The sequence below is a fragment of the Narcine bancroftii genome, chromosome 10 (assembly GCF_036971445.1).
Source record: "Narcine bancroftii isolate sNarBan1 chromosome 10, sNarBan1.hap1, whole genome shotgun sequence".
Taxonomy (NCBI): domain Eukaryota; kingdom Metazoa; phylum Chordata; class Chondrichthyes; order Torpediniformes; family Narcinidae; genus Narcine; species Narcine bancroftii.
The window spans coordinates 92,867,273-92,887,127 of NC_091478.1; the positions used below are offsets into that span (position 1 = coordinate 92,867,273).

At 38.7% G+C, this 19,855-nt stretch overlaps 1 protein-coding gene across 4 annotated transcripts in view; it reads right to left on the reverse strand.

The window, feature by feature from the left end:
* Nucleotides 1-19,855, reverse strand: part of tcf25 (transcription factor 25 (basic helix-loop-helix)) — a 49,365-nt gene that overhangs the window by 16,828 nt on the left and 12,682 nt on the right. For all 4 annotated transcript variants that reach the window (XM_069901860.1, XM_069901862.1, XM_069901858.1 and 1 more), the window contains exons 4-12: nt 19,526-19,644; nt 17,865-17,930; nt 17,176-17,258; nt 15,599-15,729; nt 13,010-13,109; nt 9,236-9,329; nt 7,824-7,916; nt 4,902-5,007; nt 1,075-1,234 (exon numbers count right to left, since the gene is read on the reverse strand). In XM_069901860.1, coding sequence (XP_069757961.1) covers nt 1,075-1,234; nt 4,902-5,007; nt 7,824-7,916; nt 9,236-9,329; nt 13,010-13,109; nt 15,599-15,729; nt 17,176-17,258; nt 17,865-17,930; nt 19,526-19,644 — 952 coding nt within the window. The remainder of the gene's footprint in view (nt 1-1,074; nt 1,235-4,901; nt 5,008-7,823; nt 7,917-9,235; nt 9,330-13,009; nt 13,110-15,598; nt 15,730-17,175; nt 17,259-17,864; nt 17,931-19,525; nt 19,645-19,855) is intronic.

Sequence of the window (19,855 nt, forward strand, 5' to 3'; positions counted from 1 at the left end):
TTTAGATGAAACAGCAAAATATGAAATAGTTATTCATTCTCATAATGACAATTATTAACCAAGTGCAAAGAGAACGTATTGGTCTTTTGTGCCTCCAATCATGTTCTAAGTACAGGAGAAATTTGCTCTCTACACCCACCTTCTCCTGGATGCAGTACACTTTGCTACTGAAAAGAATAGTAACTCGTTAAACTGTGAAATATAGATTTCCTTCAGCAACATAACACATTTAAAAGGACTGTTTTGAACCGGAGAGTAACAGTTCCAAAATTATTTCCATTTTACTATGCAAGAGCTATATATTAATACACCACAGTGTAATAAGTAAACTTAATTTTCATCTTCCCTTATGCGAAACAAGGCTCTGCATAGACCACAGATATTCACTACAAATACTTCTGCTTACCATTTAAAAGTGGTTCTCAACCTTTTTCTTTCCACTCACATACCACTTTAAGTAATCCCTATGCCATAAGTGCTCTGTGATTAGTAAGGGATTGCTTAAGATGGTATGAGAGTGGGAAGGGAAGGTTGAGAATCATTGCTCTGTTGTTACTGAATTATTTTGCTTGAGAAAAATTGTCATTGGCCCATTTCCTTTGGAGTTATGAAACCATGCACATAATAAGTCAATTAGGTATGATTAAAACAGTGGTTTTCAAACTTTTTTCTTTCCACCCACATCCCACCTTAAGCAATCCCTTACTAATCACAGAGAACCTATGGCATAGGGAATACTTAGAGGTATGTGAGTGGAAAGAGAAAGGTTGAGAACCACTGATTTAAAATAATTTTTGGAAGACTGGCGTGGAAAATATCTAAGTAATTTGTCTCAAGTTTTTCTTTGTAATAAACATGGTTAAGGTAAAGAAAGGTTTTATTAGTTTCTGAGAAGAAAACAAGCAAGCAAGTTAACCATCAATACATGCCTCATCTCCCAGGTGGTTACACAAGTTGAATTTATATAAAATAATACAAAGAAAATTTGATCGGAGCATATATAATTTTTTTTTTTAAATACATTGCTATTCAAGGTCTCTGTTGAAGGACAAACGTGAACGCCTGGCTACTTACCACTTGGAAAAACTATAAGAGCCTTTTGTATCAGATGCTTAGCTTGCTCTAGCTTTTGAGTGCGCTCGTTCTCTGAAAGGTTTTCTCGTTGACTGTGATAGTAATAGGCCAGTGGAACGGAGAATGCAAAATTAGGAAGCTGAGACAAATTCAAATGAAACTAAGAGAAAGCAGAAAAAAACGAGAAAGAAAAAATATTGAGATGAACAAACTTTATATAAATACATGGAACAAAATATCTTTCCACGAGATATCTGATTTTTTTAAAACTCATTAGGAATCACATGACATTATAATAAAAATGTTTCATATATTCACATGGCCAAAGCAGTTGTTTGTAAAAAGGTGTATTTTTCTTTTAGTGTCATCATTTGCCATCAATAATTTGCCATCAATACTGATCCATTCAGTTTTAATTAAGTTTTAACAAGTATGCAATGGTCTTCCAATACCTGACCATGACACTGACCAGTACATCAGAACAAGCCGAGCTTTAGATCTCCATTCACTGAGCAAAACATTGTTATTGATATGTGCACGTAGATTAATTAGTCAAGTTCAAGTAAAAAATCTTGCTTTGCTAGGCATCTTATAATTGTACAACAATCAAAACAGTTCAGAAGTGTATAGTTAGAAAGAGAGATCAGTTAGCACAGAGCAAAGGCAATATATTTTACCAGAAAGAGCTTTCATCAGGTGGAAAGGAAACTGTCCTTGAATCTGGTAGGGCATAATCTCAAGTTCACAGATCTTCTTTCTGATGGGGTAAGGAAGTGGGCGGAATGAGATTGGCCTTTTAATATTTTGGCTGCTTTGAGGAGGTTTATGCTCAACAACCCTCTGAAGTTTCTTGCAGAGTTGGGCAGAGCAGTTCCTGTTTCTTCTTCTTTTCTTTGGCTTGGCTTCGCGGTCGAAGATTTATGGAGGGGTAAATGTCCATGTCAGCTGCAGGCTCGTTTGTGGCTGACAAGTCCAATGCGGGACAGGCAGACACGGTTGCAGCGGTTGCAGGGGAAAATTGGTGGGTTGGGGTTGGGTGTTGGGTTTTTCCTCCTTTGCCTTTTGTCAGTGAGGTGGGCTCTGCGGTCTTCTTCAAAGGAGATTGCTGCCCGCTGAACTGTGAGGCGCCAAGATGCACGGTTTGAGGCGATATCAGCCCACTGGCGGTGGTCAATGTGGCAGGCACCAAGAGATTTCTTTAGGCAGTCCTTGTACTTCTTTTTTGGTGCACTTCTGACACAATGGCCAGTGGAAAGCTCACCATATAACACGATCTTGGGGAGGCGATGGTCCTCCATTCTGGAGACGTGACCTACCCAGTGCAGTTGGATCTTCAACAGCGTGGATTCGATGCTGTCGGCCTCTGACATCTCGAGTACTTCGATGTTAGGGATGAAGTCACTCCAATGAATGTTGAGGATGGAGCGGAGACAACGCTGGTGGAAGCGTTCTAGGAGCCGTAGGTGATGCCGGTAGAGGACCCATGATTCGGAGCCGAACGGGAGTGTGGGTATGACAACGGCTCTGTATACGCTTATCTTTGTGCGGTTTTTCAGTTGGTTGTTTTTCCAGACTCTTTTGTGTAGTCTTCCAAAGGCGCTATTTGCCTTGGCGAGTCTGTTGTCTATCTCGCATTGTATCGTGCATTGATGTACCCTGACAGGATGCTTTCAGGCGCTTCTGTAGAAGTTATCAAGGGTTGCAGGTAATGTGCCAAATTTCCTGTTTTCTGAGGAAGTAGGGGTACTGGTGGATTTTCCTGGGCATTGCATCCATGGTAGGTGAAATAGAACAGATCACAAAATAGGTTTACTCCCTTTAATCTAAAGCTATCTTCTAACTCTACTTCAGTACCATTGATGCTGACCAGGGAGTGAGTTTTGCCCCTCTTCTGGAAATCTATGACCAGCTCCTTGGTCTTGCTGACATTGAGGGAGATGATGTGGTCTGGCAAAGAGAAAGTTGATTTTAAAATATAGTGACATGGAAAATGTAGCTTAAAATGGCAACTGGAAGGGAAAATAAAGGGTGTAGCCTTGAAATGCATTCCTTTCTTGTTAAAAGCTTGGGAACTTATAAGAAGCACCTTATTTGGTAGATTGGTGTGAGACTAACTGACAAATTATAAGGAGCAAATGTTCCAGAAACTAGATAAGAAAATATAAAAACAAATTATTTTGTGAGCCACGAGGCGGTCGGGTTCCTTTGTGGTAAGGTAGCTGTTCGAGCTCCATGCTATGACAGAGCTCACTTTGCAAAGTGAATAAAGTTTGTTTTTGCAGCTGCATTCATACTTGTTTTCAAACAACAAAAGCACCAAGCTATTAGACCCTTCATCTCCCTTCTGTATTCTTATTGTCATTGTTACAGATCCTGCCTAGGATGCTGATGTTATCTGTGAAGTTATAGATAAGGCAATACAGACTGTACAGCAGAGCCCTAAGTGTTGAGGCCTCCAGGACAGCAAGTGTTGAGGCCTGCAGGACAGCAAGTTGTAGATCTATTTGCAGAGGGGGTGTGCTGAAGCCAAAGTCACAGAGTTTGGGCATGAATTATTTGGCATCATTGTGTAAAAGGTGAATGCAGTCTGACCTTGTTGTCCAGAAGTTCCAGGGCTGAACATAAGCCCAGGGAGATTGTGGCTGCCATGGACTTGATGCAGCTGCAGGTGAACTCAAGTGGGCTGAAGATGACCAGTTGATGCCAAAGACACTAATTGGTAGCCATTTAAGCCTGTCACCATGTTCTTCTAGATGATAGTGGTGCTTTGAAGCAGGTGGATACTTCAACCTATGGCAGGGAGAGGTTGAAGATGTCTGGATTACTCCTGTTTGGTAGTCTGCACAGGCTCCATCTGGCCCAGCTGTTTGTCACCTGTTCACTATCCAGAAGGCCAATCTGACATCTGTGGAGGTGACAGTTGGTACAGGTGTGCCTGAGGATGGAGCAGTATGCATTGCTGGCCTCAGAGAGAGTGAAGATTGCATTGTGCTCATCGGGGAGTGATACACTGTTGCTTGCTATCCTGTCCAGTTTTACTTCATAGTACGTGAAGGTTCAATGATGTGAAACATATGTCTGGTATCCATGAGTTTCATCTGGGACACAAGTTTGGTTTGGTACCACTTCCTGACAGGTCTGATGGTCTTGTGGATTTCCCGTATAGGGCTGGGTCACCTGACTTGAACACTCTTCAGTAATGAGTGGACCTCACAGTTATTGGAAACACATAGATTGTTCTCTTTTGCACATGGTCCCCCACACACTTGCTGAACACGTCAGTGATGGTGGAGGTGCATTTGTTGAGGCTCCCTGCTGAGACCTTGACTATGGGTTAGTGACATGCCACTTTTACCAGAATAACCGCTGGTGCCAAACTAAGCTCAGGCATGCACTGCTTTGTGAAACTCTTGCTCCATTTAGACATGTGGCATGTTTGTAAATGAAGCACGAGATCCGATCCACAAAGAATTTTTTTGAGCTTAAAAAAAAAGGGTGAAATAGCTAGGTGTTTTCTAAAAACTAGGCCATTATTTCCAATCTGAATTTTAACTGTTGAATGGAGAATGATGTCCAGTGAAGACAGAATAAAATTTATCTAAGGCTTCAAATGTTAAAATCCCATCATTGCCAAATACCATCCACTCAACCAACTACAGGGTCAAAGGCACCCATAGAATTCAACAAAATCAATGTCTTCATTGGATACATTAAATAAAAATCACAATACTTACATTTTGTGAAAATACTCTGGTTCATAATCTAGTTTTTATTTCTAATGCAACACCAACACTGCAACGAGCAAACAAACCACGGGATATTCTCACCTCCCATTCCTCAAAGAGCCGAATCAGGAAACCATATTCTCGTGCCCGCAATGCCAATAAATCAATCATCAACAAAGCACAGAGTGGATCTCTATCAGGGTCCAGGCTATGGAAACAGGTACATATTATGAATTAGACTATATGCTGATTTAGTGCAGTATTTATTAATCCACAATTTCTGGTCATACTCCATAAATAGTGGATGCTTCACATTTCCAAGGATCTATTTTTAAAATATTTCATTTTTGATTTTCAAAGACTCCTATAGATTCAGAAAACAATACACTTTCTTTCAACACTTATGTATAACATACAGTCTGTTTTTCCCTTCACCTCCCCACCCCTCCCATGCCCCCAATACAACCAAGAATAAAGTTATATAAATTATACAAATTCAAAAAAAAAACAAATACCAGTGAGGTCAATGACCCTTGTGAAAAACTGAAAAAAAAAAACTTCAGGTACTTAAATAAAAAGGAGTAAGGGACAAAAAAAAAAACCAAGAGCACATCCTATCCGTCACATCATACTTCTTTGATCCCAATCGTTTCCCTGCTGGGGTGGGTTGTTTCAATTCCTTTATTCCGAAGGGGTGAAATTATATCTGTGTACCTATGTGTTTCAGATAAAATTTCCACACTCTAACAAATGTGTCATATTTAATTAAATTGTATGTGATTTTCTCCAGGGGAATGCAACTCTTGCATTTCCATATTCCATCGTGTAATGTTTAGTTGAGAGTCGGACTTCCACATAACCACTTCCTGGCTATTGACAAGGTAACTTTCACGAACAGAATTTGGTATTTGGACAGTCTAAAACTCACATCCCCAATGTCTCCCAGAAGGTACGTGTCTGCATCCTGTAGAAAATCCACTTTTGTAGTGTTTTTCCAGAATGTCCCAGGTCCTCCCAGAAGGATCTCAACTTTGTTCACAGACAGGTTGAGCAGATAGAGGTTCCAATCTCTACACCACATCTGAAGCACATTTCCAAAATTTCTGATTTGGATTCATGTAATTTTTGTGGTGTGAGATACAATTGATGCAGGAAATTGTATTGCACTAATCTGTACTTGACATTAATAACTGCTGTCACACTGTCCAGACACAGATCTGACCAGCATCGCTTGTGAACTGTTGTGCCCAAGTCCGACTCCCACCTTTCCCTTGACCTGTGTAAACTTGGCTTCAGGCCCTCACTTTGGAATACGAAATACATCATAGAGATAAACTTACACACTTTCCCCCTTCGAATTAGAATCTCCATGTCACTACACACATAGATGGTCCCAATTTGTCCCTTAAAAAAGATCTTAGTTTCAGACAGCAGAATAATGTTTTATTAGACAAATCATATATATTCCTCAACTGCCCTCACGTAACAATCCTCAATACAGCTGATCCCCTTTCTGGCACCAGGTGTCCAGGATCTTATTGTCCAGAGTCATGGGTATTAAGTTGCTCTGGATCAAGGGTGTTTTGGGAGAAACCTCCACCTTCAATCCAATACATTGATTTATTCTTTGCCATATCTAAAGTACATACTTTAGTATGGGGTTATCAATTTTCTTTGAAATTAATTTAGTGTCCCATTTATATTTACACTTTCCTGCTATCTTTTCACCTACTGCATGTAATCCAATTTGTGCCCAGGAAAAAAGTGGGGGGGGGGGGGGGGGGGGGGGCTCCCTCAAAGAGTGAAGTGATAAACCTCACCTGGGCTGCCCAGTAATATTTTTTGAAATATGGAATTTTTAAACCCCCAGTTTGTAATTCCAAGTCAACATTTCCATGGATATTCTAGCCAACTTTACCATTCCACAGGAACTTTCTGATACATCCATTGAGCATTTTAAAGAATCCCTGGAGTGACGGAATGGGTAAGGACGGAAATAGATATTGTAGTCTTGTTATCGCCTCATTTTAATTCAATTAACTTTGGACCAGCTGGATTTGTACAAAAGAGGCAATCAGCAGACAATAGGGCTGGATTGCTTAAAATAGTACATCTGACACAGTCAGGGGTGGATCCAGGCATGGCCGTAGCTCTGGATGCAGAGAAAGTCTTCAATAGATTAGAGTGGGACTTTCTGTTTAAGATACTGGAGTTATCGAAACATTTATTAATTGGATTAAGACACTATTATAAACCCAAAGCTAAAATTATTACAAAGAGGAAATTATAACAAAGAGGCAAATATCTCCAGTGCTTCCATTGAGTAGGTCCAGTAGGAAGAGTTATCCACTGTCCCCAACGCTATTCATACTGGCCATTGAGCTGCTGGCAGAAGCCAATAGATGGGATTCAGACATGAAAGGATTCAAAGTGGGCCAGGAGGAGCAAAAAAATCAACCTATTTGCTGATGATGTGTTAGTATATCTGACGACTAAGCTGAGGACCACACTGGAGGATTACAGGGAGATCTCTGGGTAGAAGATAAATTTGGACAAGAGTGAAATTATGCCTATGACAAAGGGGGAATTATAGACAACACCAACAGGGAAGTCAATTCAAATGGTCACAAGAAGGCATTCAATATCTGGGGATAAAAACAGACAAGGATTTATGTAACTTGTACAAACTCAATTATCTCCATTTGTTCCAAAAGATTGAGGAGGACCTCTGCCCATAACTTTGGAGTTATTTCCAAGAATCTTACTCGTTCATTTAGATCTCAACAGATCGACTAATTATGTCAAACTCAGCATCTTAATTTGACTTCCAGTTTTCATGCCTTTGAAATACAATTCATTACTGCAGAACAGGGCAATTTGTTATTGTCATTTTATTGTAATTTGATCTTGCATCCAAAAATGAATTTTGTTGACTTTCCCTAACCTTAATTAATACCTCATCCTCAAAAGGATGATAAATTTACCAAGAGGTATACATATCAGCAAGCAACTTTTGGTTCTTACCTGCGGATTAATTTACAAAATTCCAGTGCTGTGCGTGGACAGCCCCTTTTCTCGAGAAAGATCATATGCTTGTAGAGGGCAAGGAAAAACGACCTACATATGTGTAAAGAGGAAACAATCTGTGTCAGACTGAGAGCGCAGAATAACCTTGGGAAACAAACTGCAAAGCGGCCATACAATTTTACAACACAGAGGTGATCACATCGTGAGCACTGACAGTCTTACTAGAGTCCATGTAAACCTGCTATTCTCAATGGTGGCCCTCAGACACCCCGGGGACAAGGCACATTTCTGTAAAAGCCTTGTTTTCTTTTCACCTCATAACACAAATTTTTTTAATGTCTTTTTTTTTAAGTCAGTAGGAGAGAAATATGGAAAAAGATAAAACTTGACTGCTTCACAGGGAATAGGTCCCATAAACCTTGAGCGGAGACCTTGGGAATTCTCTTTTTTTTCTGCACACTTTCCCTCTAAATGCTATCTTTCCTGTAACTACACTTCAAGTGAGATCTCCTTGGTCCTGTACCCAGTGCCTTCTTCACCACACTATCTGTGTCATTACTTACATGGAACGATGTACCAGTTCCCCCCCCCCATGTCTACAACACACCCCAGACTCTACCAATTACTGAGCAACACCTCGCTCTTGACACAGTTAAATTCTATCTGCTTACTTTGCCCACTTTCCCAATTCATCTCTTTCCCATTGTAATCTTAAATTACCTTCTTCACTGCCTACTAGGCCAACAGCATGAAATACATATCATTCAGCCTTGGTCAGATATCAAATACCTCCTCTTCCTTAATGTTCTCAAATTTCACCATCCCATAAGAAATGTCCAACTACAATGTCTTTCTCCTTAGTGAAATCAGATGAAAAATATTTAAGATCTTGCTCACATCTCCTGGCTCCACATATGGCTCCTAATGGGTCCCATTCTTACCGTTATTATACAAATATGACCTGGGCTTTTCCTTGATCATTCCTGCCAGTGGTATTTCATGGCCTCCCTTTGCCCTCCTATTTTTTTATTTTAGTAATCTCCCCTCCACTGTCTATACATTGATGGGTCTCGTATTTTGAATGCTCTACACCTACCATATGCTTCCTTTTATTGCATTATCAAATCCAAAATATCTTATGCTTGTATTTAGTTTTAAAAAAGGGGATTAAAATTAATTAACAAGGTGGTCAATTTTAAGTAAAGCATTTATCATCTATTTACAATGCTTCAGCTAAAGGTGCAAATCATAAGAATGGTAATTAGAATCAGCCAATATTTGTTCAAGTTAAACTAAAAAATATAATTTACAATGAACCCATGAAAAATAATACAATTTTGAACAAGTCAGGGTGAAGAACGGACATCCATTGAGAGATTTAAAATATAACAAGTGAGAATTGTCCATACCTGTTTTCAGCTCGTCGATAATCTAAACGGCTGTTTCCACTAGTCAGGCTAAATGCCGGATGAAATGCACTTTCAAAACAGTAAAGTGCTTTTTCTAAATGAAGGAAAGAGATAGAAGAAAAAGTTTGACAAAAATATCCAATTCTTCAAATAAGTAACAATAAAATCTGTTATTACATGGCAATAAAATCATCTTAAAATTATAGAGAATTAGGCACTTTTCTGTTTTTGATTTAGTTAGTGCCATTTATAAAAATCTGATAAAGATTTCATGTTATGAAGGTTCTGATAAGGTTGTAACGGCACTGATTTACCACAGCTTACAAACTTTCAACACACCACGAAGTCGATTATTACTCACTAGACACAACATTTCATTCTTCATCTCCCCAACCACCCATCTAAACTCTTCTGACCTTCCCATAGGTCCACTGCTACACAGGTGATCCTGGCCCTCTCACTCTCCTCCTCCAGCATCTAAGATTCATCACCCATATACTGACGTGATGGCGACAAGGTAAATCATGAGTTTTGTGTTAAATCTGTAAACTATTGATTCTATCTCAAAAGGAATCAAGAGGTTGGAAGAATTTCCTAAGAGTGGCTAAGATATTCAATTCACTGATGCAAAGTTAAGTCCTCAGATATCTGTAAATTAGATAGCTACTTGAAAAGTGAAGATCAAGGAAAGATCAACAAGAAAAACATCAAAAGACTTAAAAGCTGGTTTCTGTAATGCAGTGATCTACATCAATCATGCCCACTTATCAACTACATTAAACACAGCTAATTAATTCAAACACTTGAAAGAAATGAAACCGATTACATCATAAACAGCATCTTTAGTAATTAGAATAAAATATTTATGATGATCAGCCAAAGCTTAAAAGATCAAGGTATAAATCTGCCTAAGTTATCCATACAATTTATAAAGTTCCACATTTTGGTTTCAATGATAATTATCATATTTGACGGCATATAGGACCCACTGGCTTACAAGAACCTCCCCCCTCCCCCCATTTTTAGCGTGAAATTTTAGAAAAAATTAGTTTTAGTGTATTTACACATAAAACTTGGACAGAGTATTCAACTAGGATATCGGTAAAACTAGCTTTAATAAAAAATACTGCTGTAATTAACAAGAGAACCCTTAATAAGAGAACATTAAAACAAGTAACTATCAGAAACAAAACACAATAAAACATTAATGTTCTGTAACAAAGACTTTGATCATCTTCACCGCCTGAACATTCAACAGCATCGCCACTGTCAAAGCCCAAAAACCCAGCATCAGTACTTCTGGTATCACTGTCTTCAAAGGCATTACTAATGCCACTTTTTTTTAAAAGCCTTAACAATAATTTCAAGCTCTTACAGTGTACGAAGAAGTCTTCACTCACTCATACACCTGTGTAATGGTGGGATTTTTCACTCTTCCTGCTCGTGTTAGTGGTCCTTTTCCCCCGTCCATTTGTTCCAGTGTTCCCTCTTGATATTTTTAAATGGCTTGTTTATACACACATCTAAAGGATGCCATTGGCTCGTTAGACCATCAGGAAGAACAGATTTATAAGTTCTTGTGGCTTTTTTTTTAAAAAAAGACTTCAGTTCTGTGCGCCTTGAACTGATCCCAAACCGGAAGTGCAGATTTTTTTTTATATAAAAAGAGTCCACTGGGATGCCTTCGCCATATTTTCTGCAACCATAATTTGATTCCAGCTTCTTCCATCCAGCCTTTTGGATGAACATGAACAGACAGGCCACGGGGTATTTCTTCTTTGGGGTGAGTCTTTCTTTTAAATATTACCAACGTTGGCCGATCAGCACAGCAGACCAGAACTACTGTATAGTGTGACTTTTCATGACCCGTAGTTTTTACTACGACGGTTTTAGCTCTTTTAACACAGTTTTGTTGGATGGTACATTCAATGTTACTGGAACTTCATCCATGTTCCCTCTTTGGCTCAGTTCAAAACAAGTTCTTTTTTATGCATTTATTACAAACTTATGAAATTCTAATATTTTGTCTGGCATATTCTGTGCAATGGATGTTTTTGTACACATTAATCAACCATTCTGTTTCATGAACCAGTAACACCAACCTTCTGTTCCAGTGAAATCCTTATGTTTTTGTTCTTCTCCTAAGCTCCTGGCCTTATGAATTATCATCTTGGTAGAAACAACTTTCCCTCCTTCTCTTTCATTTAGCACCCAGGTTTTTAACTCCTCTTCAAGTGGTGGGCAATGTAGGGGCTGGACATTGAAGGTTTTGTTTAATCCTCTTTACTACCCTCTAACAGTTTTTCCTGCTTTCTCCATGCTTGTACTGTTTTTGCTGTAGGTGGTGCTCCAAAGACTTTAGCTGCCACTCTATTACCGTGCTCCTTAGCATACACTACAACTTTTAGTTTGTATGCAATAGCGTAGCTTGAGCACTTTCCTCCTGTCACCATCTTGCAGATGAAAGCATCCACTACAGTGGCCGAATGGCAGCTCCAAAATGTCACGTGTATAAGACCCTGGGTGGTTTTTGAGGTGATTTATGGGGGGGGGGGGCGGAAAAGGGGGGGTCCTAGATGCTGTCAAATACAGTGAGCTACCACATTAATGGATAGGAAATGTGGAATTCAGAATTTATTGTCATGAACATGTCACAAAATTTGTTGCTTTGCACCATTACACGTGCAATTATTGCTCTAAATTACATTTTAATAAATTAGTGCAAATGAAGAGTCAGTGAGGTAGTGTCTGTGGTTCACTGTCCATTCAGAAATCTGATGGCAGAGGGAAAGAAGCTGTTTTGTTCCACTGGGTGTTCATCTTCAAGCTACTGTACTTCCTTCTTGATTTTAGCAGTGTGAAGAGGGGATGGTGAGAGTCCTTGAGGACAGAGGCTGCTTTAAGATACGACCTCTTGTAGATGTCCTCAAAGGAGTAAAGACTGATGCCCATGATGTTGCTGGCTGGGTTCACAACTCTCTGCAATCTTTTTCTGTCCTGTGCATTGGCACCTCCATACCAGACAGTGTTGCAACCAGGCAGAATGCTCTCCTTGGTACACCCGTAGAAATTTGCAATTCCTTGGTGACATACCAAATCTCTTCAAACTCCTCGCGATGTATAGCTGCTGGCAAACCGTCTTCACAATAGCATCGACATGGAAGTCCCAGGATAGATCTTCAGAGATGTTGACACTCAGAAATCTGAAGTTCTTAACCCTTTCCACTGCTGACTCCTCAATGAGGACTAGTTCGCGTTCTCCTGATTTCCCTTTCCTGAAGTCCACAATCAGTTCCTTCATTTTACAAAGTGCAGTTATTGTGACACTACTCAACGAGCTGATCAATCTCACTCCTGTACTATTCCTGATTGCCATCTGGGATTCTGCCGACAACTGTGGTGTCATTGACAAGTTTGTAGATAGCATTTGAATTGTGCCTGGCCCCACAGTCATGGGTGTCAAGAGAATTGAGCAGTGGGCTAAGCACATATTCTTGAGGTGTGGCTGTGTTGATTATCAGTGAGGAGGAAACATTGTTTTCAATTCGTACTGGCTACACATAAATAGAAACTAATTCAAACATCACTTTCGAAAATGCTACAGTAGGGAAATGATCCCAAGAAACGGTCAGTGATAGCCCCCTGACGGCAGGGCAGACCCAAGTGCTGGGTCACAATCTGTGAGAGAAAAAAGGCAGCTGACAAATTTCAAACCAGCTATTTCAATGGATATGCATTTACAGATATGTTTATAAATTACAGCAAACTTCTTACCAATTAAGTCACGTGCCATTTCTTGATCCTCTTGCATCTGGCATATGTCACTTAATTGCAATAATGAGTCAATATGGTGGGGGTTGACATGGAGTAAAGCCTAGAGGCAGGGCAGATAGACAAGGTCATCAGATCTATTGATAGATGTGAGCAACTTGTATTTATATACAAAAAGTACAAACTCTTGCTTGGTGATGGATTCAGCTCCTGTTCACTTTGATAACATCATACGTAGTGAACAAACATAGCATGAAGAACATGGTTACAAAAGGAAAAGAATGAAGGGTATGAACAATCTTTGCAATTTTCATAGATTCCTCGATCTCCTTTCACAAAGCCAATATGGCTTTACATAGAAGGGGGTTGCAGATTTGAACATTATTTTTAAAGTATGTAAAATTAGCTCCTCATCCTCCTAGAAAATAGGCAGAACTATACGAGCCTTATTGATTAAGTGCAGCAACTAATTTGCCAGAATTACAATGCAACTCTGATTATCCGAAATTAGATTCTCCAAAATCTTAATTTATCTGAAATTTTTTTGGAGCAAAACTGACCTCACAGCTTGAAAAAAAATTCACTCGACATGAAATTAGAATGACAATTGTCCTAATTTCAGGTAACTTCCTCCCATCTCTTTCTATTACTTCTTTATCTTCCCCTATTGACTTTTCTCTCCAACTCTCCCTCTCAAAATGTGCCACTGTCTCCAAGCCACGTGGTCAGAAGAATTCCTTGTTTCAGTATCATCAAGGAGAGTGACCTCCCGGGCAGGAGCGGGGACCTCAGGCTCAATGGCATTCCTTCCCTTCCCTTCTCAGCATAGTGGAGCTCACAACTCCCAACCCTCCCCTCAGCCTACTATCACCTGGCGGTGGGCGGTGGTGTTGCAGCCAGCATTTGTTTGGTAAAAATTAAACATTATTTTAATGCTTAATAAGCCTTCCCTTGTTGTTTGTTGTTGTTTAAACACTTCTACAAGTGATTTGCTATTGGTTCTGGGCTTTTTTTTAAAAAAATGACCAGTTAACTTTTTTAACTACGGAGGAAGCTAATGAAAATATCTTAGAGGGTGAAGATTTTAATTTTTGCCTTGACCCTATAGATCTACAAAAGTGCGTGTTGAAATCTAAGGCAGCAAAAACAACTTTGTCGTTAATGCAAGACCTGATTTTGGTTGATATTTGGAGAAAGATACATCCTAGAAAAAGGGACTATTCATTTTATTCTAACAGACATGATTCATATTTCTAGAATTGATATGTTTTTGTTTCAGCAAGATTTCAAGGTATGGTTCAACAGGTTCAATATAAGGCAAGGCTTATATCAGATCATTCTCCTTTGTTCTTAGCATTAAATTTAGAAGACAAGCAGGATACAAGTTTTAGATGGAGGTTTAATAGCATGTTGCTGAAAAAGAAAGACTTTTGCCAGTTTATTAGAAATCAGATATAGCAATTCTTGGATATTAACATTGATTCTATTCTATTGTTCTTTGGGATCCAATGAAGGCTTATATATGTGGACAGATAGTAAGTTTTTCTTCTAAAGTTAGAAAGGAGTATATGTCTCAAATCAATAATTTATAGACAGAAATATTGAATTTAGAAAAGGAATTCACAAAAACAGTCATCAGAAGAAAAAAATAATTCTTTTGAATAAAAAGTTACAGTATAACACATTACAATCTTATAGAATGGAAAAAATGATTAAAAGAAATAAACAGATATTATGAATCAGGGGAAACAAGCACAAAGTTTTGGCATGGCAATTGAAAACAGAACAAAAATCAAAAGCTATTACTGCAACTAGAGACGAGACGGATCACATATCTTATAAACCCCAGGATATGAATAGTTGCTTTAAGCAATTTTATACAAAATTATATAAATCAGAATCTATACAGGATGATAACAAAATTGATTGATTTTTAACTCAAGTAAATTTACCTAAATTAAGTATGGAAGAACAGAAAATATTAGGAAACTCTTTTACAGTTGGAGAGGTTGCAAGAGTTACAGTTCTTTTACAAAATAATAAAGCCCCTGGTGAAGATGGGTTTACATTAGAATTTCATAAAGAATCTAAAGATGTGCTGATTCCTGTATTTATGAAAGTTTTAATACAATTGGAAGAAACTGGAAATTTACCTGATTCTTTTAAGACAGCAATTATAATGATAATTATAGACCGTTATCATTATTGAATGTGGATTACAAGATTTTTTTTTAAATGACCAGTTCTCCAAAAAAAACCATTTATCCGACATAGGCCCCGACCCGACCATTTCGGATAATCAGAGTTGTACAGTATGTGCATAGCGTTTAGGATATTTTGACCAGTGACACTCGAGCTTTGAAGATCAATCTAATTACAAAATACTCTCACACAACTTGCTTCTAGAATGAGTGGCTATATAAACAACTTCACCCGCATAAAGGATGCTTTTGATTTATCACCCAAGAATACAACATTGCAAAATCATGAATAAATTTTTTTCCAAAACTACCGAAATTCCTTGTAATCTATTTTCCATTCAGCAATTTAATTGGCATGCAATTGATTTTTACTGGTTAATTCATGGCTTACCAAAATGTTATTTGGATCCATAGAATTGACTGCATCCAAAAATTTGAATTGAGCTTGTTGATAATCACGGCTATGTTCAAAGGTGAAATGCTGGGTTCCTCCCTTTGTCTCCAACAGTTGCATAGAAATCCCTGCAAGTTGCAAAGCAAAAGTTGAAAACCAACAATATAAAATATTGTCCATTTCATAGGTATTTAATTTTTTCTTGTGTATTGGATAGGAATTAAGTGAAGGATTAACCACCCTTAAACCAATAGCATATTTTGAAGGTGCAATTACATCAAGACCATCAATCCTGCTTTCATTAGTCAATGAATGATCCAGAAACTTTAGAATTTCAGATTGCATTATGCATGAATATATGAATGGGAATTCTGAAGTTGCTGACAGTATTTTCACAAAGCTCTGTAGCATATGATGTAATATAATCAAGACAGAATTCAAGGAAAAAGAACAAGATGTCTGCTTGTTATCTACCTTACATTCTTGGTCTGAGTCTGAGGAGTTGCATGAGCTTTCCCCACAAAGGGAAAAGGTTTAAAAGACAGAATGGTTTTTGAGAGATAGACATTGCTTATTGGTTTAATAAGTCATTTCCAGAGAGTTTATCATTATTTTAAATGTTTTAAAAACATTAGCAGGGATTAGAGGGCTTAATAAACAGGCAAAATTTGGATAGGCTGGGTATTTATTCTCCAAAACATAGGAGGCTGATGGGTGAACCACCCCCCCGCCCCCCGATAAAGGTTTATAAAATCACAAGGACATGGTTAAAGTGAATCCTCACATTTTTTTAAAAATAAAAAGTTCTTGTTTTTAAGTATACAAGTCAGGGCCAAAACAAAGTCTTTCCAATTTTGTTAAAGTCTCAATCTCTGCACGTGATGTTATTTTTATGTCCATACAAAGCATGGTATCAAAGACCCCAAGCTTGGAAAAAAAAATCTCATTGCTTCATTTTGTTCATTCTGAAATGATCATTAAAGAAAAGTATATAATAATTTACAAAGTTGGTAGCAAATACTGTTGGCCACAAATCCTGAATTTATATTTTTCATATTTTACATAGAACACTACAGCACAGGGATAGGCTCTTCGGCCCACATCCCTATGTCAAATATGATGTCCAAATCAAACTGAAGATCTGCCTCTTGCACCTGATAGATATTGCTCTATTCCCTTCATACTCATGAAGCCTCTTAAGCACTACTGTTATATCTGCTTTCACCACTTCTCCATGCACCTATCACTCTCTGTGTAAAATGTTTGCCAGACAATACCTCTCTGATACTTCCTCCCACCCTCCTTAATTGTAGGTCCTCTCGTGTATGACACCTTTGACCTGGGGAAAAGATTCTCACTGTCCATCCTACTAATGCCTCACCTGATTTTATACATTTTGATTTGTTCCTCCCAGTTTCCATTGTGCACTACAAAAATACTCAAACAAAAACAACTTCACCTTTTAAACATACCCCAGCTGAATTATCTCAAAACAGTGCTGGATTAGGCTGCTATTTATGTGATGTAAAAGGATGTTTTGTGGTTAAAGCAATTCATTGGCATCTATGCTTTACCTGTTTTCGTGTACCGCGGCCAATCATGTTTCGGTGTTGTGAGCCAGGTACTTCGGTGCAGTGTTCGATGCCGCTGCCTTAATCTAATTTGAAAAGTTTAAAAGCTCAAATGAAAATAAAAAATAGTACAGAGAAGTTCATGTTCTTGAGAACTCTTTAGTCCAGTGATTTCAAATATTTTCTTTCCACTCACATACCACTAAGTAATCCCTATGCCATAAATGTTCTGTGATTAGTAAGGGATTACTTAAAGTGGTATGTGAGTGAGAAGGGAATCATTGCTCTAGACCCAATTGTTACTGAAATATTTTGCTTGAGAAAAATTGCCATTGGCCCATCTTTGGAGTTATGCACATAACAAGTCAATTAGGTGGTTTTCAAACTTTTTCTTTCCCCTCACATACCTCCTTAATCAATCCCTTATTAATCACAGAGCATCTATGGCATAGGGAATACTTAACATGGTATGTGAGTAGAAATTAAAAAATTGAAAACCCTCTGGTTTAGACAAATAACAGAGAACTGAACATAATATGCAGAATTCAAAATTTTAATTTTAGCATCTATCTTAATTATTCAGAAGCAGCTAAAGAAATAATAAATAGAAATTGGGGACAGCAAAACCATATCTCATAAAATCTAATCAGGTTGGCCATCAGTTAAGCGACATGTTTAATCCACAAGCTAACCTTTGTTCTCCAAGGACTGCACGGGCCCCAAAATATCTCTTCAATTCAGTCTCCGGATTCAGATTCCTGGAAAAAATGAAAACCTTTCTAAAATAATAGCGAAATATACTAAGATAAAAAGTGTTATGATTTCAGAATACTGAACAATTTACGGTCAATGTTTTTTAAATGTTTACACGATATTGCAGTCAATTTGCACACAGAAATATCTTATAAATGTAAATATGATCGAAAGATATCTCCTTGAATACTAGTTGAGGTATACATATTTGAAGTAAATCACAAAATTTCATAAACAATGTGGTTGGAATAAAAAAAACATACACAATGCTGGAGAAGCTCCGCAGGTCAACAGTCTTTTATGTAGCAAATGTAAAGATACATAACCAACATTTCAGACTTCAGCCCTTCATCAAAGTATGAGAAAATGCCGGCAAGCGTCCAAACAAGAGTGGTGGGGGGGGGGGGGGGGGAAAGGGAGTGGGTGGGGGGGCAAAGGCAGATGATAGGTGGAGAAAGGAGGGAGGGAACAGCAGCAATGAGGGGGAGGAGGGATGACTGTGGGAAGGTGAACTGGAAAGAAAAGGGAGAGGGGAAAGAAAAGGCAGGCAGGTTTAGTGGAAGGCAGTAAAGTCAATGTTAATTCCATCTGGCTGAAGAGTGTCTATAGGGGAAAATAAGATGTTGTTCCTCCAATCTGCAGGTGGTCAGAGTGGGATAGTACACAAGGCCATGGACAGACATGTGAGCGTGGGAGTGTGACCTGGAACTGAAATGGTTGGCCACTGGGAGGTCGCCGTGGTTGAGAATGGAGAGAAGGTGCCAAGCGAAGCGATCTCCCAGTCTGTGACTGGTCTCTCCGATGTAGAGAATGCCACAAAGGTTGCAAAGGATGCAGTAAATAAGTCCTCTGGATGTATAAGTGAAGTGTTGCTTCACATGAAAGGCCCGTTTGGGGCCCCGGACCATGGTGAGGGGGGAGGTGTGGGCACAGGGGAAGGTGCTAGAGGTGCAATGGGTGGGGAGGGATGAGTGCAAGAGGGAATTGTGGAGGGAGCGGTCTCTGTGGAAGGCCAACATGGGTGGAAAAATGTGTGTTGCAGTGGGATCCTCTAGTAAGTACCGTAAATTCCAGTGGATAATGTGTTTGATGCGCAGGCTGATGGGGTGGTAGGTGAGGTTGAGGGGGATTCTGTGTTTGTGGCGTCCAGGGGCATTTTTTCATACTTTGATGAAGGGCTCAAGCTCGAAATGTCGGTTCTGTATCTTTCCCTTTGCTGCATAAAGGTCCCTGTTTGACTTGCTGAGCTTCTCCAGCATTTTGCGTGCTTAATACACATTGGATAGTTCTTCAAGGTGAACTGCCTTTGTCTTCTTCGAGCAGCGAGCTGTTATCTTTTACGCCAATCAGAGGAAGTACACATGGTCCTGTTACAAAGTTCTCCCAATAATGCATGCCAGTGCGAACTTAGATTTTGTGGTTAATGTTCTCAAATGAGACTTGACTCCATAATCTATACCAAGACAAGAATGCCAAACCCAAATAAGTCTTTATCAATTTTAATTAAATTATCTAACCTTCAGTTGTACAATAATTCTTAAGAGCTGTGGCAAGGCAAAAATAGATGCTTCCTATACTTCAAAATGGTTTTGTTTCTTACCTATGTTCAACATATAACAATGGTTTTGTGTCTGCATTAAGACTGCGAGTTTGGAAATGAAAACCATTGGGCTCCTGAATTTCTTGCAGAATGCTATCAATGTCATCGGTAGCTCTTCCCTGAGAAATGGATAAAACATTTTAGTGAGCATATTTATTCTGAACACAACTTGATTTATTTTTGGAGTTAACAAAAAAGAGCATTGTTCAGGTCTGACACCTGTTTGACGTTAGCTAGCATCTACTGGATTATTCTTCATACAATAATAAAACATCCATCAGATGATACTCATCATAAATGTTAGACACTGGCTATTAGCAGCACAGAACT